The 27,593-nt window shown below is 41.0% G+C and overlaps 1 protein-coding gene across 3 annotated transcripts; it reads left to right on the top strand.

The window, feature by feature from the left end:
- Positions 1–1,474: 1,474 nt before the first annotated feature.
- On the top strand, positions 1,475–25,340 carry RDH11 (retinol dehydrogenase 11). 3 transcript variants are annotated; one of them, XM_004262150.4, is made up of 7 exons: positions 1,475–1,679; positions 4,278–4,396; positions 5,679–5,834; positions 7,012–7,116; positions 7,695–7,904; positions 11,229–11,418; positions 24,539–25,340. In XM_004262150.4, the coding sequence occupies exons 1-7, from the start codon at positions 1,612–1,614 to the stop codon at positions 24,639–24,641; spliced, it is 951 nt and encodes a 316-aa protein (XP_004262198.1). In that variant the 5' UTR covers positions 1,475–1,611; the 3' UTR covers positions 24,642–25,340. The 3 variants fall into 3 exon arrangements, with proteins under 3 accessions (XP_004262198.1, XP_033286631.1, XP_033286519.1); XM_033430740.2 differs by having other exon boundaries at positions 1,522–1,679; positions 7,695–7,814; XM_033430628.2 differs by having other exon boundaries at positions 1,522–1,679; positions 24,519–25,340.
- Positions 25,341–27,593: the final 2,253 nt, after the last annotated feature.

The following is a 27,593-nucleotide window of genomic DNA, read 5'->3' as shown; positions in this document are numbered from 1 at the left end:
AGGGCCTGGCACATAATAAGCACTATATAAGCACAGGCTGTTATTGCCATTTCTGGCACTGCCCCTAGCCCCTGTGCCTCAACTAGACCAGTGTTTTCCATTGTTCTAGTGGCCCCTGTTTGAACTCTGCACCATCAAGTGCACTCACTCAAGTCCTCTGCTCAGAGCACTCTTGCCTATATGTTGCTTGCCCACTAACTCCTGACCTTCCTCAGGCCTCAGCTCAAACGTTATTTCCTCAAAGAAGCCTTCCTGATTTCCAGACCAGGAGAGGTCTCCTGCTATGACCTTCCAAAGCTTTCTCTATTTTCCCTCATAACCCTCATCACAATTTATTCACAGTGATCACTTGTTGCAGAGGTCATTTCTCCCTTGTACTAGGCTCCTTGCTGGACCTCAGCACAGTGCCTAGCACATTGTAGGAATACCATAAACATTTGTCAAGTAAATGAGTGAATGAATAAGGAACAAAACATGGGAAAAGCTTTTAATACAGGTGTAAAAGTCTATTCAAATATTAGGTAACCCAATAATGAGCGTGTGACAAAATCTGATGACTTAGATAATATCATGTTAAATCAGTAGAAATTTGTATTGTGTGAAGGAAACCCTCTCCTCTCCAATTGCTATAAAATATATTGGTTCAAATTGAGCTTGGCATATGTGTCTTTCAATCAAATGGAAATGAATTATCCAGAAGAACCAGAATACATTACTGTGCGCCGTCAGGGACCACAGACAGATAATGACTTAAAACATTCCCCACCTTCACCCCCAAGGAAACGAGACATAGTCCTCAGATGGCAGACCGAAAGGAGTGACTGACCAGGGAAACTCCTTGTTCCCAGAGAATTCCCATGGCTTTAATTCAAGACAGGATTAAATACTTTCATGAGTAGGCAAAACCAACTGTGCCAATCTGAGAAATCCATTGCTACCCTGGAAGTTAATATAACTAACCCAAGTCATCAAGAAAACTATATTCTATCATCAATTCACACTCAAACACCAGGAAAATTACGATTATACTTTATATTTCATTATAATTCCAAAAAGACACAATAAAATGATTCTCCTGGTAGTGTCTTCAGGGACCGATTGCTTCTGCTTCTTTGCGTGAAGGAATCCCTAAGGAGGAAAGATTCCCCCCTCCCCCCCAACTGTCAGACTCCAACCGCTCCTCTTTTGTGCAATCAGCCTTAGAACATTTCCCAGACGCCAATATTTGACCTCCAGGAGAAACATGCGGTAACCACCTAACCATAATTGGGGAAAACTGAACCAGCGTCTGGACTCAGGCACCGGCACAGAGAGGACTGGGGAGATTTCATGGTGGCCAGAAGGGCCATGGGAGAGCTGGTTCGATGATCCCAAAGGCCCTAGATCCTAGCTGGTTGGGGACCCGTTGCGTATCTGGTGCAAGATTCAGCTTCTCTCAGCGTCTGGGAACAGCGTGCTCACATGCCAAGCTTTGGACTACATTTCCCAGATAGCTTTACTTCCCGGGCTGTCGCACTTTACTAGGGCGTGTCTTGGAAGAGAGGCCACAGCCGGCGAGCACCGCTGGGGCATCTCGCTCACCTCCGGCAGCCGCACCTGCCTCCCCGCGAGATGATTGGGGTCCTGCTCGTGCTCCTCCTCCTCCCCTTTCTCCTGTACATCGCTGCACCCCAAATCAGGTCTGTGCAAATGTATTGCCTTCTCTTGAGAAGTCTTCGGGGGAAATATTCATCCCCATCGAAGCTCTGTTCTTCAAAAGAAGGAAAGGAAGACTCCCCGCGGGGCTCCAAGTAGGGGAGTTCGGTTGGTCGGAGGAGGTGCAGGTCCTGGGTGAGGAGGGCGATACCAGGAGACCCCAGGCCGTGGGAAGGGGCTGCAGTCCGGAGCACCCTGCTTTGTTTCCTCAGTGCGAATCGTGACATCTGCAGCTCCATTGCTTGCTCTCTTGTTGCTGTTAGATTTGCTTTTTCTCTGGACAGATGTAGTAAAGGAGAGAATTGAAAGGGTTTCATCACATTCTCCTGCCTACTACCTGCTTTCGCAGCAGGAGTTGGGGGTGGGAGGTGGTCCGAGCCCTGCTCTGGGGTTTGGGGGTGGGGAGGAGAGGTTGAGGGTCGTGGTCTCCTGACCAGGTGACACATCAGCCAATGGCTGGCTGAGTGCCCCGGAGAATCAGCAGCGAGTTGCACACTGCTGATTGGTGCTGAGTAAATCACCAGTAGTGACGGTGGACCAGTGACTGAAGACACACACTCCTTCCCTCGGTGGGGATTGGATGGGCGGGGGAAGGGGGACGCGGTCACTGAGTGGAACTGGAAGGCGCGCTAGATCACCCTCTGCCGTTTCTTACCACATTCACCCCTTCCCTTTCTCCCCACCTCCCTCGAGCCCCTCCTCCAGTTGTATTTTTCCTCCCCTCTGCACACGTGGTCCTTCCACCTCTAGGCACACATGGGTGTTGGTACTGGGGCGAAACGCTGCTTTTTATCTCTTTCTGCCACGACATCCTCTTATCCCCATAGAATCTCACTGAAGAGTTGAACCTGAACTGAAAATAGTGCTCATACCTCAGCAAGATTTTTCTAAGGAAGGTTACACTCCAAGGGTGATGTTCCAAACCACCTAGCTAGGTCATGGGGGCTCGACCAGAGCTGGACTTTCATAGTTGATTGTCTCTTTTCTTCCTGCTGGTTAAGCAGAAGGAAGAGCTGGGTAGAGGCCCTGATATGTTGTGGCTCCTGGAGCTAAAGCTGAAGGAATGTGGGAAACAGAGCAGGGAGGCTTGTTCTGGGGAGGAAGATATCCGTTGGTGGTCACCTTGAGTTAGTTTGCTTCCTTCATGGCCTGTTTGTTCTAAGCAGGAACTTGAGTGGCTAGAAGTGTGCACTTTGCAATTCTAAGTTCAATGAAAAAGGTTGAAATGCTCTTAAAAATGCATCTCCCAGTCAACAAATTGTTTTAAATTGAGCCCCCAAGATTTGCAGAGAAAAAAACAATCCGAGGCCTACTAATATCTGTTTGTGCATTCATTCTTCTGGAGAAGCAGGATGAAGGAGGAAAGACTCAAATTAGTGAAACCAGGACTTGAATCTCAGCTCCCCTTTGTACTTATTAACATTATTCTTTGTCTTATTTATTTATTTTTTCTAAATGTATTTATTTATTTTTGGCTGCATTGAGTCTTCGTTGCTGTGTGCAAGCTTTCTCTAGTTGCGGCGAGCAGGGGCTACTCTTTGTTGCTGAGCGCAGGCTTCTCACTGCAGTGGCTTCTCTTGTTGTGGTGCACGGGCTCTAGGCACACAGGCTTCAGTAGTTGTGGCACGCAGGCTCAGTAGTTGTGGCACACGGGCTTAGTTGCTCCGTGGCATGAGGGATCTTCCCGGACCAGGGCTCGAACCCGTGTCCCCTGCATTGGCAGACGGATTCTTAACCACTGTGCCACCAGGGAAGTCCCTCTTTGTCTTATTTTTAAGTGTGTGTGTGTTTCTGTTAGTTTTGTCCGGGTTGACAAGCTTTCATAATTTCAACTTTGTGTTGGGTAAGCTGTTTTATTAAGGCCATAAAGTGACAGTTATGGACAGATTAACATCAGTGGACCAGTTCTTTCTTTTTCTAGGCTGAGTCTTGTGATTTCCTAAGCCTAAGAAAGAGCTCCACCAGGATCCTGGCTAAACAGATATTCATCAGTTCTTGTAACTGCAGGGAACAGTGCTAAGGTTTGCCCTTATAATAGAATCACTTCTGTCCTCAAGCAAGAGCAGAAACATTTGGACAAGAAAATCTTTTTCTTTTTAATAAATTTATTTACTTATTTATTTATTTTTATTTTTGGCTGTGTTGGGTCTTCGTTGCTGCACACGGGCTTCTCATTGCGGTGACTTCTCTTGTTGCAGAGCACGGGCTCTAGCCGCGTGGGCTTCAGTAGTTGTGGCACGCGGGCTCAGTAGTTGTGGCACGTGGGTTCAGTAGTTGTGGCACATGGGCTTAGTTGCTCCGTGGCATGTGGGATCTTCCTGGACCAGGGCTCGAACCCGTGTCCCCTGCATTGGCAGGCAGATTCTTAACCACCGTGCCACCAGGGAAGCCCAAGCAAGAAAATCTTAAGAGCAGAAAATTTTGTTTTCTTTCCTCCAACCTTCCTTTAATCTATAAAAAGCCAGCAGTAGAAGGAACCAAAACAGCCCTCAGCCTTGGGACCTGTAGACGCGAGAATGTTGCAGGAATCTCTGGCTGAGACAAAGAGAATGAAGAACTGATGAGCTCTCCTCTGTCTGCAGGAAAATGCTGTCCAGCGGGGTGTGTACATCAACCATCCAGCTTCCTGGGAAGGTCGCTGTGGTCACTGGAGCCAACACAGGCATCGGGAAGGAGACAGCCAAAGAGCTAGCTCAAAGAGGCAAATTCATCTGCTTCTAATTCCCTCCTGCCACTGTTGTTTTTTTTTAATTGAAGTGTAGTTGATTCACAATGTTAATTTCTGCTGTACAGCAAAGTGATTCAGTTATACATATATATACATTCTTTTATTAATATATTCTTTTCCATTGTGGTTTATCATAGGATATTGAATATAGCTCCCTGTGCTATACAGTAGGACCTTGTTGTCCATCCATTCTATATGTAATAGCTTGCATCTGCCAATCCCTAACTCTCAGTCCATCCATCCCCCACAGCCCCCATCTTGGCAACCACAAGTTTGTTCTCTATGTCTGTGAGTCTGTTTCTGTTTTGCAGATAGGTTCATCTATGTCATATTTTAGATTCCATGTATAAGTGATATCATATGGTATTTGTCTTTCTCCTTCTGACTTACTTCACTTAGTGTGATAATCTCTAGTTGCATCCATGTTGCTGCAAATGGCATTATTTCATTCTTTTTTATGGCTGAGTAGTATTCCATTGTATATATGTACCACATCTTCTTTATCCATTCATCTGTCAATGGACATTTAGGCTGTTTTCATATCTTGGCTATTGTGAATAGTGCTGCTATGAACATAGGGGTGCATGTATCTTTTTGAATTATAGTTTTGTCCAGATATATGCCTAGGAGTGGATTGCTGGATTATATGGTAATTCTATTTTTAGTTTTCTGAGGAGACTCCATACTGTTTTCTATAGTGGTTGCACCAACTTATATTCCCACCAACAGTGTAGGAGCGTTCCTTTTTCTCCACACCCTCTCTAGCATTTGTTATTTGTAGACTTTTAATGATGGCCATTCTGACTGGTGTTAGATGATATCTCATTGTAGTTTTGATTTGCATTTCTCTAATAATTAGCGATGTTAAACATCTTTTCATGTGCCTATTGGCCATCTGTAGATCTTCTTTGGAGAAATGTCTATTTAGGTCTTCTTCTTGCTACTGCTCTTTTATCCCTTGCAATGATGACCGTTCTCATTATTTCCTCCCAGTCTTGGAATTCAAGAACATTCCAAGTGCCCTGCTGATTTGCTGGTCTGACACTAGTACAATGTTCTATATATAATGGACACAATGAATATTATTGATTTATTTTTCTTTCCTGATTCGTTCATCAGATACCTCTGTGTGAAGTAGGGGTAATTCCTTTTTTAAAAAAACAGTAGAAAATAACATTTAACATTAGTATTAGGTCTTTGATGCTCACTCAGAAACAGAGCCGACAGTTTGTCTCTTTCATATGTTGGTTGACAGGAGCCCGTGTATATTTAGCTTGCCGGGATGTGCAAAAGGGGGAGTTGGTGGCCAGAGAGATCCAGATCATGACAGGGAACCAACAGGTGTTGGTGCGGAAACTGGACTTGGCTGATACTAAATCTATTCGAGCCTTTGCTAAGGGCTTCTTAGCAGGTAAGTGTGGAACTGGAGACTATGCTGTGGGTCTTGCAATCAACATGGCAGACTTAGCTAAAAGGAAAAGACTCCTCTCCCTCTCTGACACATAGAAATGCTAGACAAAATATAGCCAAAACTTATGATTCATAGCTGAACTCATTAGTAACAAAGGGAAATACTCAAGAGGCAGAAACAAAAAGTGAATTCAAAGGTTCATAGCAGTGCATAAGAACTAAAGCCAGAAATCTCATACGTGTACCAGAACTCAAAATGGGCTTTAAGGTCTGGAGTGCAAATATCCACACAGGGATAGGAGATGAGACCTCAGGATGTTGAGGGCTGGGTTGCTGTCTGTATCTGAGGCTCCACATGAGGTTGGGATTCACAAAAAGCCATCTGGTCCTTGGTACAGGGAGCTTAAAAAAAAACCCAGGCCACCAGCTCAGGGACGTGACAAAGAAGCTTAACATCTCTTTAGAACATGGATGGATAAACCGTCATCTGCAAGAAATTAGAACTTCAAGCTGACATCATTTATGCGGTGGGGGGGAATTCATTCACACCAGCAACTGGTGCAAGAAACTTGAGCTGAGAACTTAACGTAAAACCCCGTAGTATCACATCAAAATTGAGTCCAAGAGCGCCCTGTAGGCTTATTCCCTCATAACCCAGGGATCTAGGCCTCCCAAGGGAAGCAACTTCCACTGATATATACTTTTAGTCAGAAATTACAACTCATTTGAGGAAATAAATCATAAGAGAGAGTTGGCAGATGAAACAAAGCGGTGAAACCAGTGTTTCCTTGTGGGCCTGAATCCGAGCGGCAGGGAGGCATAGAGAGTATCCTTTTTCTCTTGTTTTGGAATTTCCCATTCAGCTTGGGAAGTCTTTCTGTTGGGAGAGATAGAACACTTCCCAAAAGCACTGAGTAAGTAGCTCCTGAATTGGAAAGATTGGAAAGATTGGAAAGGCCATTTGGTAGTGTCAGGTGGAATTTTGCCCTGTATTAAGAGTATGCATGATTCAACTGAAGTCTTAAAATGAAAAAACAATACAAAATAAGTATGAGGGGAAAATAGAGGAAAGATTGAAGCCATGCGTCCTCATTTTCAAAGCATGGGTATGGGGCAGATTTCAAAGATGTAACAGCTGTGGCTGGCCACTTCCACACTCCATCCCCTCTTCCCTGCAGAAGAAAAGCATCTCCACATTTTGATCAACAACGCAGGAGTGATGATGTGTCCCTACTCCAAGACAGCCGACGGCTTTGAGATGCACATGGGAGTCAACCACTTAGGTAAGAAATTGTGTCTCATCACAAAGCTAGAGGGAAACTAAAGTTCTTCTTGGAAAACAGGGTCACATGGAGCCTTCTTTGCAGTGTGATTGGACCTTTGGGCCATAACAGGCTATAAGTGTATAATAAATAGTGTTGTCCTGCCTGAGAGCTCAGGCTCGCTTGAGGTTCCTCCCACTTTTTAATCTGTGCTTCAGATTCAATTTACCTTAGGATATTTTTGAACAACCTAATTGGATTGGGGGCTGTGTTGCTTTCTTTGTAGAGACCCTTGTGGCCAGCATCAAGTAGAGGCCACCTGCTCTTAAACAGCGATGTTATTCAAAGTTGGAATAAGACATGACTTCATATTCGTATTCACATAATCCAGACCTACCTCATAGAAAGATGTCTCATGTCTTTGGCTGTTCCTATTTCCCTAAACCGTCACTGAACTTATTCTGTAGTTGATAATGAATTAATGAGGCAAAAAGCCTTATTCTTGAATGCTCTGCCTTCCATAGCTGAGCCCGGCTCACCACTACTCCCTTCACCCTCCCATTGGCCCTGAACTCTGTTAATTCTACTTTTTCTCAAAGGTCACTTCCTCCTGACCCACCTGTTGCTAGAGAAGTTGAAGGAATCAACCCCATCAAGGGTAGTGAATGTGTCTTCCTTAGCACATCACCTGGGAAGGATCCACTTCCATAACCTGCAGGGTGAGAAGTTCTACCATGCAGGTCTGGCCTACTGTCACAGCAAGTTAGCCAACATTCTCTTTACCCAGGAACTGGCCCGGAGGCTAAAAGGTAGGCTTAGAAGAAATGAGTGTGGACACATGAGTCAATGGGAAGTAGCTAAAAGCCACAGGAATAGGAACTGTTTTCTGGAGCACATCCTCTGGACAGGACCTGCTTCCATGGCTCTACCTGGGTATAGTTTCAGTAAACAGCCCACAAGTGAATGTTAGAGGTGACTGGGAGGTAACGGGAAAATTCTGAAGGCTGGGCTTTGGCAGTTATTAGCTGCATGACCTGCAGCAAGTTGTTTAACTTTTCAAGACTTATTTCCTCATATGTAAAATGGGACTGCTTCACGGGTTATTGTCGTGATTAATTCAGGCCTCATGAGCAAAGCAAGTTTTTTGACTCGTAATGAAACTAGATAGAAGGGAGGGACCAGAACTGGCACTGGCTACAACCATTGGGATAAAACAGGTGCTAGGACTATGGAGGGGGTCTCCCTAATAACAAAGGGTCATATAAGAGGGAAATGTATGCTTGAGGAGGGCAGTCTCCAGTCACAAATAAACAGAGATCCTTGGAATGGTCTACTATGGATTTCTAATAAATAGAACGGGAAATCCAGGGTGGACAATTAGAGTTGCTTAGGATTAAGGCAGGCAGAATTCAGGCAGACGGTATCAGACATATTAGCCCCATCATTGGAACAGGATCCTCAAACCACATGGACAGCTGTAAGATGGAGAGTTATGTCTGTGCCCAGGGCATAACATCCTTTATCAGCTTGGGATGGATCGGGGTAACTGGATGGTGAAAACTACCCAAAGGTTGGTCAGGGAGCTAGGGTGGCCTGGAAGTGGAGAGATGGACCCAGCTGTGAGGATCAGATAAAAGCAGAGGCTACACGAGTGAGAAAACCTGATAGGTATGAGGATTAGGTGGGAAATAGCTATGATGCAATGAAAGAAACCTGGGCATGACGGAAGAGTCATTCATTCGGCCATTCAACAACCACGTATGCCAATGTCCATGCTATTTTACACACTGGATTAGTGGAGTGGTGGAGTGGTTCACATCCAATGGGAGAGAGAAATAATTAGCAAGTATTTATACAACTGTCACATGTAAAATCACATGTAAAATCAGTCTAGTAATGCATGAATAATTCTCATTGTAAAAAGTTCAAATAAGATGGAAGTATATAGAGGTATTCTCCTCTCTTCCCTTTCTGCTTTTCTACCCTCAAGATACCACTGTCAACAACTTGATGTGCACCATTCCAATTATTTTCTTGTGCATTTACATATGTATATATCATACATAAGGAAGTGAAATTCCAACACAGCATCTTAGAGATCTTTCCATGTGCTACCTAGAGATTTACCCCATTACTTTTGTTGGCCACATTGTGTTTCATAGTATAGATGTGCTTTAGTTTATTCATTTCCTAAACAACGTCTAGACAGTTTTCTTTTTGTTGTTGTTATTTAATTATAATTGTGATAAATGCTATAAAGGGGAATTACGAGGACCTATAATGGATTGGCAGGGGGGTGGTGGGGAGAACCTTATTCAGTCTGAAGGATCAGGAAGGACTTTCTGAGGGAGTGAGTTGCAAGCTGAGCCTTTGCAGGATGATTAGAAATTAAATGGGTTAGGGCTTCCCTGGTGGCGCAGTGGTTGAGAGTCCACCTGCTGATGCAGGGGACACGGGTTCGTGTCCCGGTTCGGGAAGATCCCACATGCTGCGGAGCGGCTGGGCCCGTGAGCCATGGCCGCTGAGCCTGCACGTCCGGAGCCTGTGCTCCGCAACGGGAGAGGCCACAACAGCGAGAGGCCCGCGTACCGCAAAAAAAAAAAAAGAAGAAATTAAATGGGTTACAGTGTGGGTGGGGTGAGGCAGCTGAGGGGGCTGAGGAACATTCCAGGTAGAAGGAAGAGAATGCATGAAGGTCTGGTCTCTGCTTGAGAAACTGAGAAAAGGCAGTCATAGTTAGAATGTAGAAAGCAAGAGGTCTGAGCTGAGACTGGTAAGGTTGGTGGAGGTGAAATCCAGAGAGGCCACAGTAAGGATTTTAGTGTTTATTCTAAGAGCAATGGAAAACCGTTAAAATCCTTTTTTAAAACGAGTGCAAGAGTGGATGCAGCAGGTGATTTCTGTGGTTGAGGTAAGAAGTGAGGGTAGCTTGGACTAGGGTGGTGGAGACGGAGGGGAATAGACACTCCTGAGAGATATTTAGAATGTGAAAATCGCAGGGCTTGTTGATTGGAGATGTATGGTGAGGTGGTGGATCCTTAAGGACTGGCCCTGTGTGCCTGCCTGGTTGAAAGTGTAGGGAACACTGCAAGAACCAGGTCTGGCCTTAAATATATGAAGTCAGTTTTGGACCTCTGAGTCTGCATTACTCTGGGTCATCTAGAGTAGATGTCAAGTGGAAAATAATACAGGTCCACAGTCCTTTTTCTGTAATTGTGAAATCCACAAAGGCCTGAAAACTCAGTTTTTTCCTAAGCTTGATACCAAAACTCATTTGGCAGCAAAACCTCACCTGTACTAGGGAGAGTAGATAATAGACACTTTATATATATATAATAAAATTTAAGAAATTGGAAACATTTCTGACCCCAGGGTTTCTAGAAAAGAATTGGGGACCTGAAATAGCACATGCATAAGTGTCATTTAGTGCTTATCACGCACCAGACAGTATTCTAAGCTCTTTTACACATGAACTCATTTAATCCTGAGAACAGCTCTGTGAGGTGTAGGTATTATAATTATCCCTATTTTACAGATGAGGAAACTAAGTCACAACATCAGGAAGGTCACACAGCTAGTGAGTGGTAAAGCTTGGATTTGAAACTGGGCATTCTGACTACAAAGTCCATACCCTTAACCACCACATTATACTGCCTTTTATTGTCAGCCAAGAGTTAAAAGGAGCCACTTGGACCATAGATAAAAATGAGTGCTGTAAAGTTACAGAGGGGGAATTTAGTGAGCCATGAGAACTCTTAACATTTAAAGTTTGGGTAGAAGATGATGAACCGGTCCAGGAAACAAGAGGATGCAACCAGAAAGTTTAAAAAAACCAGAAGAGGTGTGGGATCATGGAAGCCAGTGAAAAGGCAGCTTTAGGATGAGAGTGGTTAACAATGTCAAGTGCTTCTGAGAGGTCCTGGCTCTGCTGCTTCCGAGCAGTTAATAACCTCTCTGAGCCTTAACTGTAATCTGTGAAATGAAGGTATAAATTACTGTGAGGAGTGCTTGCGATTGCATCATGGGAAGGGAGTCCACATGGGGCAAATGTTTATTCATGTCTTCTGCTCTCTTTGGCCACTTGGCAACATCAAGTCCTGTCTTCCCCTCTCTATATGGCATCCCCGCATCAGGCTGTGGCGTTACAACGTACTCTGTACACCCTGGCACAGTCGACTCTGAATTGGTTCGGCACTCATCCCTCATGAGATGGATTTGGTGGCTTTTCTCCTTCTTCATCAAGACCCCTCAGCAGGGAGCCCAGACCAGCCTGTACTGTGCCTTAACAGAAGGTCTTGAAGTTCTAAGTGGAAACCATTTCAGGTATGAATGTATCTGTTTTTGAAGATGGAATTTCATTGCCCACAGGAAATAATTTGGATTTGTCTGGTATACCATACCCTTTTTATTTTTTGGGGGGGAGCGGGTGTTTATTTATTTATTTAAATTTTCATTTTATATTGGACTATAGTTGATTTACAATGTCGTGTTAGTTTCAGGTGTACAGCAAAGTGATTCAGTTATACATATACATATATTCATTCTTTTTCATATTCTTTTCTCATATAGGTTATCATAGAATATTGAGTAGAGTTCCCTGTGCTATACAGTAGGTCCTTGTTGGTTACCTATCTTAGATATAATAGTGTGTGTATATTAATCCCAGGCTCCTGATTTATCCCTCTCCACCATGTTTCCCCTTTGGTATCCATAAGTTTGTTTTCGATATCTGTAAGTCTGTTTCTTTCTGTTTTGTAAATAAGTTCATTTGTGTTATTTTTAAAAATTAGATTCCACACATGAGTGATGACATATGATATTTGTTTTTTTCTGTCTGACTTACTTCACCTAGCACCTAGTATGATAATCTCTAGGTCCATCCATGTTACTGCAGATGGGATTATTTCATTCTTTTTTATGGCTGAGTAATATTCCATTGTCTATATGTATACCTTACCTTTTTAAAAAAGTACATTGTCCAATATGGCTTTTGTCTCTTGACTCTAGGGATGAGGGTAGTTAAGGATACTGCTAATGATGCTGATGTTTTACCTTTTAATAGGGGAATTTGACCCATTCATATTTTTTTGTGGTAACTGCTAGGTTTGATTTTATTCATGCCATCTTTTATATGGATGATTATGCTTTCTGGTTGTTTCTTTTCTTCCTACATTTTTTATGTCAATCTAGTTTTCTTTGTTCCTTTTTGGACTCCTAGTTCTATTTTTTCACATTAAAAAGAATTTGAATCTGTATTTCTCCATTGCCTTCAGGACTAAAATAGTATCAATGGACTCCCTTCTTGAATAAGTGAAGACTTTTAAAACTTTGTATTGTAGGGAATTTTGAATGTACACAGGAGTAGACAAAATAGCATGTTGAATCCCCATATACCCGTAATCAACCTCAACAACCATTAACCCATGGCCAATCCTGCCTCATCTCCATCCACTACCCCTTCCCATATTTTTCTCATTCCATATTATTTTGAAGCAAGTTCCAGATATCACATAAGATCAAAATTTTTAACACGGTTTCACCTCCACCTTCAAGATTTTGTGGAAATAATCTGAAATTTTAGAGAAAGGGCTGTAAATAAATTCAGATTGAAATGAAAGGTAGAGAGTCAGATCATGAAAGGTCTATAATGCCAGGCTTAGAGAGGAGCCGCAGAGGTTGTTTCAGCAGAGAGAGCCACAATATGGTCTGCGGTTTAGAAAAATATCCTTAGTAACTCCGTTTGATGAATGAATGAAGTACCTCAAATGAGAGAGAATGAGTTTCTGATGTAGGGTAATGACAGCCGGAATGAGGAGAATGATTTAAGTGAGAGACCCTGAAGAGGCAGAATTTTTACCACTAGATGACCAACCAGTGAGGGGGTAGAGGAGGATTTGGTGACCTGGGTTCAAGCCTGACTTATTAGGAGATTAATTGTGACATTAACTGAGACAGAAGTTGTAGATAAATAATGTGTATAACTTAGGATTCTTTGATTCCAAACCAGTGGAAATGGACTCTGGCTAACATAAGCAAGAAGAGAATTTATTAAAATATGGGGATACTCCTAGGTTCGAAGGGAAGACTGAAGAGTCAGGCTTCGAACAGGCAGAATGGCCAGTCAGCTGGCCAGGACCCTGCTGCTGGAGTGAGTGAACGCCAGCTGTCTTCAGTCTGTTGTGTTGCTCACCATCCACTCTCCAGGGAGGAAGCATTGGGTCTCCTTCCTGCCCCGATCATCGCCTCCATCCTCTCACCCCCACTCACTTGGCTACAGGAGGGCAGGCAGGCATTTGATTAATGGGCTCTTCAAACTATATCCAAGAAGAAGAGGTAATTCCATAGAAAGAAATCAGGTTTCTATTGCCAAAAGAATGTGGGATGGGTGTTCAACCAAAGAGTAACAATTGCCCACTACGTAATAAACCCGGCTCTGTACATGTTGAGTGTGTTATCCATAAGATATGTGAGTAGAACTGTGTAGCGGATAGTTGGAAATGCAGGTCTGAAGTGCAGGAAGATAGATTATTTAGTTTTGTGCGCTGGAATGATTTTTCAAGAGCGACTGGATTCTTCTTCCCTAGAGATTTTTTTAAATGAAATAACCCTTTATCTTGGTTTTGACTGAATGGCTTAGAGTCAGCTTCAAATCCATAATTATTGAATTGACTTTTGAAGAGCCTTTCCAGTACAATGGATTCTTAATTTTAAGCATTTTGAAGATCCAACAGCAGCCAGGTAGACCACTAGCAAGACATGAACATAGAAGTCTGTCTTGATTGAAGCTTTAGGACCTTTGCACTGGTTGTTCTTTTCTGCCTGAAACTACTAATCAACTTTTTGTCTTTATAGATTTGCCTATACAGTTGGAATTATATAATATATGGCCTTTTGTGACTGGCTTTCACTTAGCGTTACATGTTAAAGGTTCATCCATGCTAGAGGGTGTATCAATACTTCTTTCCTTTTTTTGCCAAATATCTTATTTTATGGATACACCATCTTCATTTATCCATTCATCAGTTGATGGGCATTTGGATTTTTTCCCATTTCTGGGTTATTAAGATAATGCCGCTATGAACATTCACGTACACATTTTGTATGGATATTTCTCTTGGGTATAAACCCAGAAATGGAATCTCACTGGAATATGGGTTATATTTTAACTCTACTTTAACTGTTGAGAAACTACCAGACTGTTTTCCAAAGTGGCTGCACCATTTTACATTGCCACAAGCAGTATATGAGGGTTCCAATTTCTCCACATCCTTGTTAACACTTGTTATTGTCTGTCTGTCCTTTGATATTAGCTATCTGAGTATGTATGGAGTAGTATCTCATTGTGGTTCTCATTTGCATTTTCCTGCTAATGATGTTGAACATCTTTTCATGTGCTTATTGCCTGTTTCTGTATCTTTGTTGGAGAAATGTCTATTCAAATCCTTTGCCCATTTTTAAATTGGATTGTCTTTTTGTTGTTTAGTTGTAACAGTTCTTTATATAATCTAGATATGAGTCCTTTATCAGGTATATGATTTGCAAATATTTTCTCCCATTCTGTTGGTTTGTGTTTTCAGTTTCTTCATGGTGTCCTTTGAAGAACAGAAGTTTTTAATTTTGATGAAGTCTCATTTATCTATTTTTTCTTTTATCACTTGTGCTTTTGGTGTCTTATCTAAGAAACTATTGCCTAGCCCCAGGTCACAAAGATTTATTACTGTTTTCTTCCAACAGTTTTATAGTTTTAACATTAAGTTCAGATCTATGATCCTTTTGTTTTTCTTTTTGAATTTTATTTTATTTATTTTTTTATACAGCAGGTTCTTTTTTTTTTAACATCTTTATTGGAGTATAATTGCTTTACAATGGTGTGTTAGTTTCTGCTTTATAACAAAGTGAATCAGCTATACATACACATATATCCCCATATCTCTTCCCTCTTGCGTCTTCCTCCCTCCCACTCTCCCTATCCCACCCCTCTAGGTGGTCACAAAGCACCGAGCTGATCTCCCTGTTATACAGCAGGTTCTTATTAGTTATCCATTTTATACACATCAGAGTATACACGTCAATCCCAATCTCCCAATTCATCACACCCCCACCCCCACCCCCGCCACTTTCCCCCCTTGGTGTCCATACGTTTGTTCTCTACATCTGTGTCTCTTTTTCTGCCCTGCAAACTGGTTCATCTGTACCATTTTTCTAGGTTCCACATACATGCGATAATATATGATATTTGTTTTTCTCTTTCTGACTTACTTCACTCTGTACGGCAATCTCTAGATCCATCCACACCTCAACAAATGACTAAATTTCGTTCCTTTTTATGGCTGAGTAATATTCCATTGTATATAGGTACCACATCTTCTTTATCTATTCGTCTGTCGTTGGGCATTTAGGTTGCTTCCATGACCTGGCTATTGTAAATAGTGCTGCAGTGAACATTGGGGTGCATGTGTCTTTTTGAATTATGGTTTTCTCTGGGTATATGCCCACTAGTGGGATTGCTGGGTCATATGGTAATTCTATTTTTAGTTTTTTAAGGAACCTCCATACTGTTCTCCGTAGTGGCTGTATCAATTTACATTCCCACCAACAGGGCAAGAGAGTTCCCTTTTCTCCACACCCCCTCCAGCATTTGTTGTTTGTAGATTTTCTGATCATGCCCATTCTAACTGGTGTGAGGTGGGTGATACCTCATTGTAGTTTTGATTTGTATTTCTCTAATAATTAGTGATGTTGAGCAGCTTTTTAAAAAAATTTATTTATTGTTTATTTTTGGCTGTGTTGGGACTTTGTTGCTGCGCGTGGGCTTTCTTTATTTGTGGCGAGCGGGGGCTACTCTTCGTTGCGGTTTGTGGGCTTTTCATTGCAGTGGCTTCTTTTGTTGCAGAGCACAGGCTCTAGGCGAGCAGGCTCAGTAGTTGTGGTGCACGGGCTTCGTTGCTCCACAGCCTGTGGGATCTTCCCGGACCAGGGCTCGAATGCGTGTCCCCTGCATTGGCAGGCAGATTCTTAACCTCTGCGCCACCAGGGAAGTCTCTGTTGAGCAGCTTTTTGTGTGCTTCTGGGCATCTGTATGTCTTCTTTGGAGAAATGTCTATTTAGGTCTTCTGGCCTGATTGGGTGGTTTGTTTTTTTAATATTAAGCTGCATGAGCTGTTTATATATTTTGGAGAGTAATCCTTTGTTGATTTTTTTTTTTTTTTTTTTTTGCGGTATGCGGGCCTCTCACTGTTGCGGCCTCTCCCGGACACGCAGGCTCAGCCGCTCCGCGGCATGTGGGATCTTCCCAGACCGGGGCACGAACCCGCGTCCCCTGCATTGGCAGGTAGACTCTCAACCACTGCACCACCAGGGAAGCCCTGTCCGTTGATTTGTTTGCAAATACTATCTCCCATTCTGAGGGTTGTCTTTCCGTCTTGTTTGTAGTTTCCTTTGCTTTGCAAAAGCTTTTAAGTTTCATTAGGTCCCATTTGTTTATTTTTGTTTTTATTTCCATTACTCTAGGAGGTGGATCAAGAAAGGTCTTGCTGTGATTTATGTCAAAGAGTGTTCTTCATATGTTTCCCTCTAAGAGTTTTAGAGTGTCCAGTCTTACATTTAGGTCTCTAATCCATTCTGAGTTTATTTTTGTGTATGATGTTAGGCAGTGTTCTAATTTATTCTTTTACATGTAGCTGTCCAGTTTTCCCAGCACCACTTATTGAAGAGACTGTCTTTTCTCCACTGTATACCCTTGCCTCCTTTGTCGTAGATTAGTTGACCATAGGTGTGTGGGTTTATCTCTGGGCTTTCTATACTATACCATTGATCTATATTTCTGTTTTTGTGCCAGTACCATACTGTCTTGATTGCTGTAGCTTTGTAGTATAGTCTGAAGTCAGGGAGTCTGATTCCTCCAGCTCCGTTTTTTTCCCTCAAGGCTGCTTTTGCTATTAGGGGTCTTTTGTATCTCCATACGAATTTTAAGATTTTTTTGTTCTTGTTTTGTAAAAAATGCCACTGGTAATTTGATAGGGATTGCATTGAATCTGTAGATTGCTTTGGGTAGTATAGTCATTTTCACAATATTGATTCTTCCAATCCAAGAACATGGTATATGTTTCCATCTGTTTGTGTCATCTTTGATTTCTTTCATCAGTGTCTTATAATTTTCTGAGTACAGGTCTTTTACCTCCTTAGGTAGGTTTATTCCTAGGTATTTTATTCTTTTTGTTGCAATGGTAAATGGGATTGTTTCCTTAATTTCTCTTTCTGATCTTTCATTGTTAGTGTATAGGACTGCAAGAGATTTCTGTGCATTAATTTTTTATCCTGCAACTTTACCAAATTCATTGATTAGCTCTAGTAGTTTTCTGGTGGCATCTTTAGGACTGTCTAAGTATAGTATCATGTCATCTGCAAAGAGTGACAGTTTTACTTCTTCTTTTCCAATTTGTGTTCCTTTTATTTCTTTTTCTTCTCTGATTGCTGTGGCTAGGACTTCCAATACTATGTTGAATAAGAGTGGCGAGAGTGGACATCCTTGTCTTGTTCCTGATCATAGAGGAAATGCTTTCAGTTTTTCACCATTAAGAATAATGTTTGCTGTGGGTTTGTCGTATATGGCCTTTATTATGTTGAGGTAGTTTCCCTCAATGCCCACTTTCTGGAGAGTTTTTATCATAAATGGGTGTTGAATTTTGTCAAAAGATTTTTCTGCATCTGCTGAGATGATCATATGGTTTTTATTCTTCAATTTGTTAATATGGTGTATCACATTGATTGATTTGCGTATATTGAAGAATCCTTGCATCCCTGAGATAAATCCCTCTTGATCATGGTGTATGATCCTTTTAATGTGTTGTTGGATTCTGTTTGCTAGTATTTGGTTGAGGATTTTTGCATCTATATTCATCAGTGATATTGGTCTGTAATTTTCTTTTTTTGTAGTATCTTTGTCTGGTTTTGGTATCAAGGTGATGGTGGCCTCATAGAATGAGTTTGGGAGTGTTCCTTCCTCTGCAAATTTTTTGGAAGAGTTTGAGAAGGATGGGTGTTAGCTCTTCTCTAAATGTTTGATAGAATTCACCTGTGAAGCCATCTGGTCTGGACTTTTGTTTGTTGGAAGATTTTTAATCACAGTTTCAAATTCATTACTTGTGATTGGTCTGTTTGTATTTTCTATTTCTTCCTGGTTCAGTCTTGGAAGGTTATACCTTTCTAAAAATTTGTCCATTTCTTCCAGGTTGTCCATGTTATTGGCATAGAGGTGCTTGTGGTAGTCTCTTAGGATGCTTTATATTTCTGCAGTGTCTGTTGTAACTTCTCTGTTTTCATTTCTAATTTCTATTGATTTGAGTCCTCTCTCTCTTTTTCTTGATGAGTCTGGCTAATGGTTTATCAATTTTGTTTATCTTCTCAAAGAACCAGCTTTTAGTTTTATTGGTCTTTGCTATTGTTTTCTTTGTTTCTATTTCGTTTATTTCTGCTCTGATCTTTATGATTTCTTTCCTTCTACTAACTTTGGGTTTTGTTTGTTCTTCTTTCTCTAGTTCCTTTAGTGTAAAGGTAGATTGTTTGAGATTTTTCTTGCTTCTTGAGGTAGGATTGTATTACTATAAACTTCCCTCTTAGAACTGCTTTTGCTGCATCCCATAGGTTTTGGATCGTCGTGTTTCCATTGTCATTTGTCTCTAGGTATTTTTTGGTTTCCTCTGATTTCTTCAGTGATCTCTTGGTTATTTAGTAACGTATTGTTTAGCTTCCATGTGTTTGTGTTTTTTACTTTTTTTCCCCTGTAATTGATTTCTAATCTCATAGCATTGTGGTCAGAAAAGATGCTTGATATGATTTCAGTTTTCTTAAAGTTACTGAGGCTTGATTTGTGAACCAAGATGTGATCTGTCCTGGAGAATGTTCTGTGGGCACTTGAGAAGAAAGTGTAATCTGCTGTTTTCGGATGGAATGTCCTGTAAGTATTAATGAAATCTGTCTGGTCTATTGTGTCATTTAAAGCTTGTGTTTCTTTATTAATTTTCTGTCTGGATGATCTGTCCATTGGTGTAAGTGAAGTGTTAAAGTCCCCCACTATTATTGTGTTACTGTCGATTTCCTCTTTTATAGCTGTTAGTAGTTGCATTATGTATTGAGGTGATCCTATGTTGGGTGCATATATATATATTTTTTTAACATCTTTATTGGGGTATAATTGCTTTACAATAGTGTGTTAGTTTCTGCTTTATAACAAAGTGAATCAGTTATACATATACATATGTTCCCATATCTCTTCCCTCTTGCATCTCCCTCCCTCTCACCCTCCCTATCCCACCCCTCCAGGTGGTCACAAAGCACCGAGCCAATATTCCTGTGCCATGCAGCTGCTTCCCACTAGCTATCTACCTTATGTTTCTTAGTGTATATATGTCCATGCCTCTATCTCGCCCTGTCATAGCTCACCCTTCCCCCTCCCCATATCCTCAAGTCCGTTCTTCAGTAGGTCTGTGTCTTTATTCCTGTCTTACCCCTAGGTTCTTCATGGCATTTTTTTCCCCTTAAATTCCATATATATGTGTTAGCATATGGTATTTGTCTTTCTCTTTCTGACTTACTTCACTCTGTATGACAGACTCTAGGTCTATCCACCTCATTACAAATAGCTCAATTTCATTTCTTTTTATGGCTGAGTAATATTCCATTGTATATATGTGCCACATCTTCTTTATCTATTCATCCGATGATGGACACTTAGGTTGTTTCCATCTCCGGGCTATTGTAAATAGAGCTGCAATGAACATTTTGGTACCTGACTCTTTTTGAATTTTGGTTTTCTCAGGGTATATGCCCAGTAGTGGGATTGCTGGGTCATATGGTAGTTCTATTTATAGTTTTTTAAGGAACCTCCATACTGTTCTCCATAGTGGCTGAACCAATTCACATTCCCACCAGCAGTGCAAGAGTGTTCCCTTTTCTCCACATCCTCTCCAGCATTTATTGTGTCTAGATTTTTTGATGATGGCCATTCTGACTGGTGTGAGATGATATCTCATTGTAGTTTTGATTTGCATTCCTCTAATAATTAATGATGTTGAGCATTCTTTCATGTGTTTGTTGGCAGTCTGTATATCTTCTTTGGAGAAATGTCTATTTAGGTCTTCTGCCCATTTTTGGATTGGGTTGTTTGTTTTTTTGTTATTGAGCTGCATGAGCTGCTTGTAAATTTTGGAAATTAATCCTTTGACAGTTGCTTCATTTGCAAATATTTTCTCCCATTCTGAGGGTTGTCTTTTGGTCTTGTTTATGGTTTCCTTTGCTGTGCAAAAGCTTGGGTGCATATATATTTATAGTTGTTATATCTTCTTCTTGGATTGATCCCTTGATCATTATCTAGTGTCCTTCCTTGTCTCTTGTAACATTCTTTATTTTAAAGTCTATTTTATCTGATATGAGTATTGCTACTCCATCTTTCCTTTGATTTCCATTTGCATGGAATATCTTTTTCCATCCCTTCACTTTCAGTCTGTATGTGGCCCTAGGTCTGAAGTGGGTCTCTTCTAGACAGCATATATATGGGTCTTGTTTTTGTATCCATTCAGCAAACCTGTGTCTTTTGGTTGAAGCATTTAATCCATTCACGTTTAAGGTAATTATCAATATGTATGTTCCTATTACCATTTTCTTAATTGTTTTGAGTTTGTTTTTGTAGGTTCTTTTCTTCTCTTGTGTTTCCCACTTAGAGTAGTCCCTTTAGCATTTGTTGTAGAGCTGGTTTGGTGGTGCTGAATTCTCTTAGCTTTTGCTTGTCTGTAAAGCTTTTGAGTTCTCCATGGAATCTGAATGAGATCCTTGCCGGGTAAAGTAATCTTGGTTGCAGTTTCTTCCCTTTCATCACTTTAAATATATCGTGCCACTCCCTTCTGGCTTATAGAGTTTCTGCTGAGAAATCAGCTGTTAACCTTATGGGAGTTCCTTTGTATGTTATTTGTTGTTGTTCCCTTGTTGCTTTCAATAATTTTTCTTTGTCTTTAATTTTTGTCAGTTTGATTACTATATGTCTCGGCGTGTTTCTCCTTGGGTTTATCCTTCCTGGGGCTCTCTGCGCTTCCTGGACTTGGGTGGCTATTTCCTTTCCCATGTTAGGGAAATTTTTGACTATAATCTCTTCAAATATTTTCTCAGTTCTTTTCTCTCTTTTCTCCTTCTGAGACCCCTATAATGTGAATGTTGTTGTGTTTAATGTTGTCCCAGAAGTCTCTTAGACTGTCTTCATTTCTTTTCATTCTTTTTTCTTTATTCTGTTCCATGGCAGTGAATTCCACCATTCTGTCTTCCAGGTCACTTATCTGTTCTTCTGCTTCAGTTATTCTGCTATTGACTCCTTGTAGTGTATTTTTCATTTCAGTTATTGTATTGTTCATCTCTGTTTGTTTGTTCTTTAATTCTTCTAGGTGTTTGTTCTTTATTTCTTCTAGGTCTTTGTTAAACATTTCTTGCATCTTCTTGAACTTTGCCTCCATTCTTTTTTTTTAAAATTTATTTTATTTTTTTTTTATTTTTTTCTCTGTTGGGTCTTCGTTGCTGCATGCGGGCTTTCTCTAGTTGCAGTGAGTGGGGCTACTCTTCATTGAGGTGTACAGGCTTCTCATTGTGGTGGCTTCTTTTGTTGTGGAGCATAGGCTCTAGGTGCGCAGGCTACAGTAGTTGTGGCTTGTGGGCTCTAGAGTGCAGGCTCAGTAGTTGTGGTGCCCAGGCTTAGTTGCTCCGTGGCATGTGGGATCTTCCCGGACCAGGGCTCGAACCTGTGTCCCCTGCATTGACAGGTGGATTCTTAACCACTGTGCCACCAGGGAAGCCCTGCCTCCATTCTTTTTCTGAGGTCCTGGATCATCTTCACTATCATTATTCTGAATTCTTTTTCTGGAAAGTTGCCTATCTCCACTTCATTTAGTTGTTTTTCTGGGGTTTTATCTTGTTCCTTCATCTGGTACAAAGTCCTCTGCCTGTCTTTCTGTGAATGTGGTTTTTCTTCTACAGGCTGCAGAATTGTAGTTCTTCTTGCTTCTGCTGTTTGCCCTCTCTCCTTTTTTTTTTTTTTTTTTTTTGGCCATGCCACACAGCATGTGGGATATTAGTTCCCCGACCAGGGATCAAACCTGGGCCCCTGGCAGTGAGAGCAGAATCCTAACCACTGGACTGCCAGGGAATTCTGTATGATCCATTTTTGTTAATTTTTGTATATGGTATGAGGTAGGGTTCCAACTTCATTCTTTTGCATTTGGATATCCAATTGTCCCAGAACCATTTGTTGAAAAGATTATTTTCTCTTTGCTGAATTGTCATGATAGCTGTATTAGTCCATCTCGGGCTGCCATAACAGAATACCACAAACTAGATGGCTTAAATGACATTAATTTATTTTATCACAGTTCTGGAGGCTGGAAGTTCAAGATTAAGAGGCTGGCAGGGCTAGTCTCTGGTGAGGCCTCTCTTCCGTATTGCAGATGGTTACCTTCTTGCTATGTCCTCACATGGCCTTTCCTCTGTGTGCATATATTCTTGGTGTCTCCTTCTCTTCTTAATAAGGACGCTAGTTCTATTGGATTAAGGCCTCACCCTTATGACCTCATTTAACCTTAATTACCTCCTTAAAGACCCTATCTTCATTATAGTCACATGGGGGTTAGAGCTTCAACCTATGGATTTGGGGGGACATGAATCAGTCTATAACAGTAGTGTTACCAAAAATCAATTGACTGTAAATGTGAGGGTTTACTTCTGCACTTTTAATTCTATTCCATTCATTTACATGTGTATCCCTATGCCAGTATAATGCTATCTTGATTATAGTAGCTTTATAGTAAGTTTTGAAATTGGTCAATCTTTTACCTATACTGATTAATACTTACCAAAGTCCCACTGGAAATATCAGCATCATGACCATGCTGATGTCATAACCATACTTCAGTAGTTCTTATTGTATGTAATATTTTAATTTTGTATTTGAATAATTTTTACAGCATGTCTTAGCTTACAGGGGATTTTCACGTCCTTTGTATCATTTGCTGTTCACCATAAACTTAGAAGGAATTTAAGGCTTAGTGCATTGGAGGCTGTAGAGGCCTACAGAGGCCAAGTCATTTCCAGAGAGTCATCCAGACCCTCTTGGTCATCAGTGATAGTCTTTTCACTCAGAAATGGCAAGTTTTGCTGGTGGTATTGGTGAGTTCCCTTAAACAGAAGTAGTACACTTATAAGGCTTGTTTTTTAAATGCAAAGTTATCTTTAAGTATTTTTTTTCAACCTTTCATGTATTTAAGAACCATTTGGAGAACTGGTTGAAAACAGATTCCTAGGCCTCAATCCTAGAGATTCTGATTCAGCAGGTCTGGGGTGGGGCCTGAGAATTGGCATTTCTAGCAAGTTCTCAGAGATCCTGCTGTTTGTCCACAGCCCAGAGTTTGAGTAACACGGTTTTAATGGACATAGTGTTAGGGGTTTGCTTCACATGGTTGTTTCAGACTTATCAACTCTCCTTTTTACCTTCAGAGTTTGCTTAGATGGTCCAGGAAGCAGTTTTCTTGAAACGGTATAGTTTTAAAAATTGTTTCTCACGTGACGTCAAAGATCGTGAGCCTTTTACTCAATCATTTAAAAAGAAAATAACCCTCCATTGAATCCCTGCTGTGTACTAGGTGCAGAGAACACAAACATGAGTAAAAGAATTATCCTTGAGAAGCTTTTCTGGGTGGTAAAAAGTTGGGACACCCCTCCGGCATTTAATGGGGACTTAAAACAATTGTAGTTACAACAATGAAGAGAAGGTATATGAAACACCTGGGACCTTGTTATTACCATTTCTTTTCTGCTATCATCTTTTACTTCTTTTGTTGGTTATGAAGCTGACTTTGCTTGTTCTTTGAGTTTAAGAACAGTTATAACTGCAGGTAGATCAGAAGGAAGAAGGTTTTTTTTTTAACCACTCCAAGCATCTATGACCAATGTAAATAGCAGTATCTCAGCCACATGACACTGTACAAGGTCCTATAGAGTGAACCTTAGAGACATGTTTGAACAAGATGGACATACACAGGAGTCAGGCAGGCACTGATATTACAGTTAAATATATATATATATATATATATATATATATATATACACACACACACACACACACACACACACACACACACACACACACAGGGGAATATAAAGACTAAATGGTACACATTATATATCAAACAAAGCATTCTGAGCCAGTGTGGTCTAGTGAGCTCTAAAATGGTAATTACATTTTCTCTGAGGTAAACATTGGAGGATGCAGAATTAGGGCAAACACTGGTCCTGTGAAGCGCCCAGAGCACATGTCATCCCTGGGTTGTTTTTCTGTTGTGTTCCTTATCCCAGGCAGAGAGCAGACTCCATTCTTAACCCTGTGCTTTCAGCCTTTCTCTTTCCTTTCCAGTGACTGCCATGTGGCATGGGTCTCTGCGCAGGCTCGTAATGAGACAGTAGCAAGGCGGCTGTGGGATGTCAGCTGTGACCTGCTGGGCATCCCTGTGGATTGACAGGTGATGGCAGTTGGACCCAAGAGAAGCCTGCAGTAGACTACTAAGTACTCCCTGCCAAAATGATTCTCCTTCAGGATGGCCAAAACCTTGAGCACAAAGAAAGCAAACCTTCCAGCCTCGCCTGCTTGATGTCTGGTAACAGCCCAGTGTACACTGCCAGATTCATCTAAACGCCTCGCATTTGTCCAGATTTATTTTGCTCCTGTTACTGCCAGAGTTACTAGAGATAATATAGGATAAGTAGACCTTCATATGACCTCCAAGCTCATATTTTCCTTCTGAAGCCTACTACCTAGGAGAACCTAAGCTATGGCAGGGGTTAATTTCTGGCACTTTGGATTAGTTTCTATCCTCTTTGTCCACAATGTAGTTCCTCCCAACCAAACAGCCTTCAAGGGGGCCATCCTTTAGCCTTAGCTAAACTCCAGGAGTCACAGTGGCTTGGCTCAAGAGCAGGGCTTGTCCCTCACCTCTTAAGAAAACCATCATGGCACCAACGTCTGGATTCTTTCAGGAAACTTCACTGAATCTGGATTGTGGCATGGCTTTATCTCTGACAACCTAAAGCCACTGCTGCTAAAACACTTTCACATGCCTAGACCACAGAAGAGCTCCCTTTTCTAAGAAGTTGGTGGAGTTTACAGGATGGCAGAAATTTGGGGAAAGGCAAAAATAAAAATCAAATTTAAACTGTCATTCATTTTCCTGCTGTTTCTCAAATCAGCAAGAGGGTAGTGAAAGAAGCAGCTTGAGAAGATAGGCCACCTGACTTCAGTTACTGACCCTAGATCCATGGAGGCCTCCTTTTTGTGCCTTCGTTTCTCTTAGAAAACCAGAAGGGAAAGGCTATTTAGTGATTGTCCCTGAGTATATCTTTGTGTGTGTTCTTGTGTATTTATGCAGCTGGGAGTATTCAAAATAGCCACAAAGGAACAGTATTAAACTGGACCCCTGTGCAGGTAAATAATCAGAGACGGAGCAGACCTGTGTCATTCAGTCTTTGATACAATGGAAAATGAACTCTGTATATGCTGATAACTACTCACCAAGAAGCACATGGGTGGCAGGGAAGAAGTCCAAAAAAGAGAAGAATCCTGGAAGATAATGCATGCAAAGGCAATGAAGGGACTAGAAAAGGGTTTTAAAAAAAACCACACACACACTCACACAACAGCTAAATATGTTAGTAATATCCAGCAATAGAAGAATTGAGGGTGACCACCTGAGTTCAAGTAAGACGGGAAAGGCACTATGTTAAGCACCAATCAACCTATGTGGTAGAAAAAAACCCAGACAAACAAAAACAAAAAGACAAACAAAAAACCCCCAATTATTTATTCAGCAAAATTGTCTTAAGGACTGATATCGGTAATTATAGTCAATTTAAAAATCTTTCAGGGCATTTCCTTACATTATCTTGACAAGATTAAAATGTCTACTGTATTTGCTAGAAATCTACAGTTTATTTGGAGAATGTTTATCAAAAGTAATGCTGCCAAAGGAAGGCTGAGAAATTGGTACTGTTCCATCACTTGTTTGGAGTACATTCTTCTAATAGAGTTTGTGATTTTCTTGGACTAACAATTTACATATTCACTTTTGTGGAGAAAAGAGTTATAGGACCACAGTCTTCTCATATTTGTAAATAATCTTTTGTTGAACTTGTTTTGACCATTAGGATATATATTTAGACATGGTCATTTTATGGAAAAATTGGAAAACTTTTGATAATAGTGCAGAACTGAGTTAATATTTTACTTAATTTATATTAACTGTCAATGACAAATTAAAAAATTTGATTATTTATGTTTTTATTTACCAGAATAAAAACTGTAACAATTAAACATTTAATTTGAGTCAACAGAAGAAAACAATTAAATGAAACCTTAATTAGAGTCAAAAGAAGAAAACACTTTTCATTACTACGGTTATGCAATCATTTCTTGTTCATGAGGATAATTTGTCCCATAGTCAGCCACAGTACAGTCTCAATTCAAACTCCATTAACTTGGGTTGTGTGATAATTTGATTATTCATTCACCCATTTTCTACTAATCTTTTATGATGCTGTTCAAAGATCATGTTTTCCATCCCAGGCTATTTGTTACCTCTCCTTTTTGTACTTGTCCCTTCTATAACACAATGCTATGGGACCTACAGTACACTGCCACTAACAACCTGACTTTTCCCTCTCTCTCTATGCTCAATGAATATTAGTAGCTCAACAAAAGTTTGTTGAATAAATGGTCTTTGAACTCAGTCTAATAAGGGTCCAGGAGATATAAATCACCAAATCATTTCCCTCTGAACAGTCATATGTCTTTTAATACGTGTGGGCAGTCTTAAGTATTGGGCTGCCAAGCAAACATTTCAGAACGGGCTCCATAGGCACACCATCAGTGAAAATAGGAATTTTCGTCCACTAAACCATGAAAACCCACGGAGTGCAGGAAAAGACTTCGTAATTGTTAACACATTACATACACTTACTGAGAAAGAGACCTGATGAAGCCAGGTCCGCCTTGCTCACTACATATAAATAATACACATATAAATTACATATATACGTATGTATACACACATATATTACATATATAAATAATACATAAATTACCCAAGGTCAGAGTGAATCTTTTATTCAACACATGCCCAGATCCAGGCACAAAGGCTACGCTTAAATTGAAACACCTGCTGAGTGAATGACTGCACGGCGTGCCCAGCCGCTAGAGGCTGAGCGTGTATTTTGGGGGTCACACTGCCCGGGGACCACTTCTGAAAGAATGTGACTCTGGTGACTTGACTCCCCAGTAAAAGTGCTTTAAGCTCAAGCGCAGGCGGGAACCCGGCCCAGCTATCTTCCAAGAACTGAAAGCTAACAGTCGGAATGTGAACTGAGAAAGTAAGGGTGGCCAAACAGTGCGACGACTGAGAAGATGACAACCAGGCGCC

This window comes from Orcinus orca, chromosome 2, assembly GCF_937001465.1.
Source record: "Orcinus orca chromosome 2, mOrcOrc1.1, whole genome shotgun sequence".
Taxonomy (NCBI): domain Eukaryota; kingdom Metazoa; phylum Chordata; class Mammalia; order Artiodactyla; family Delphinidae; genus Orcinus; species Orcinus orca.
The sequence above is the reverse complement of the archived record's forward strand: the minus strand, read 5'-3'. Positions and strand labels throughout refer to the sequence as shown.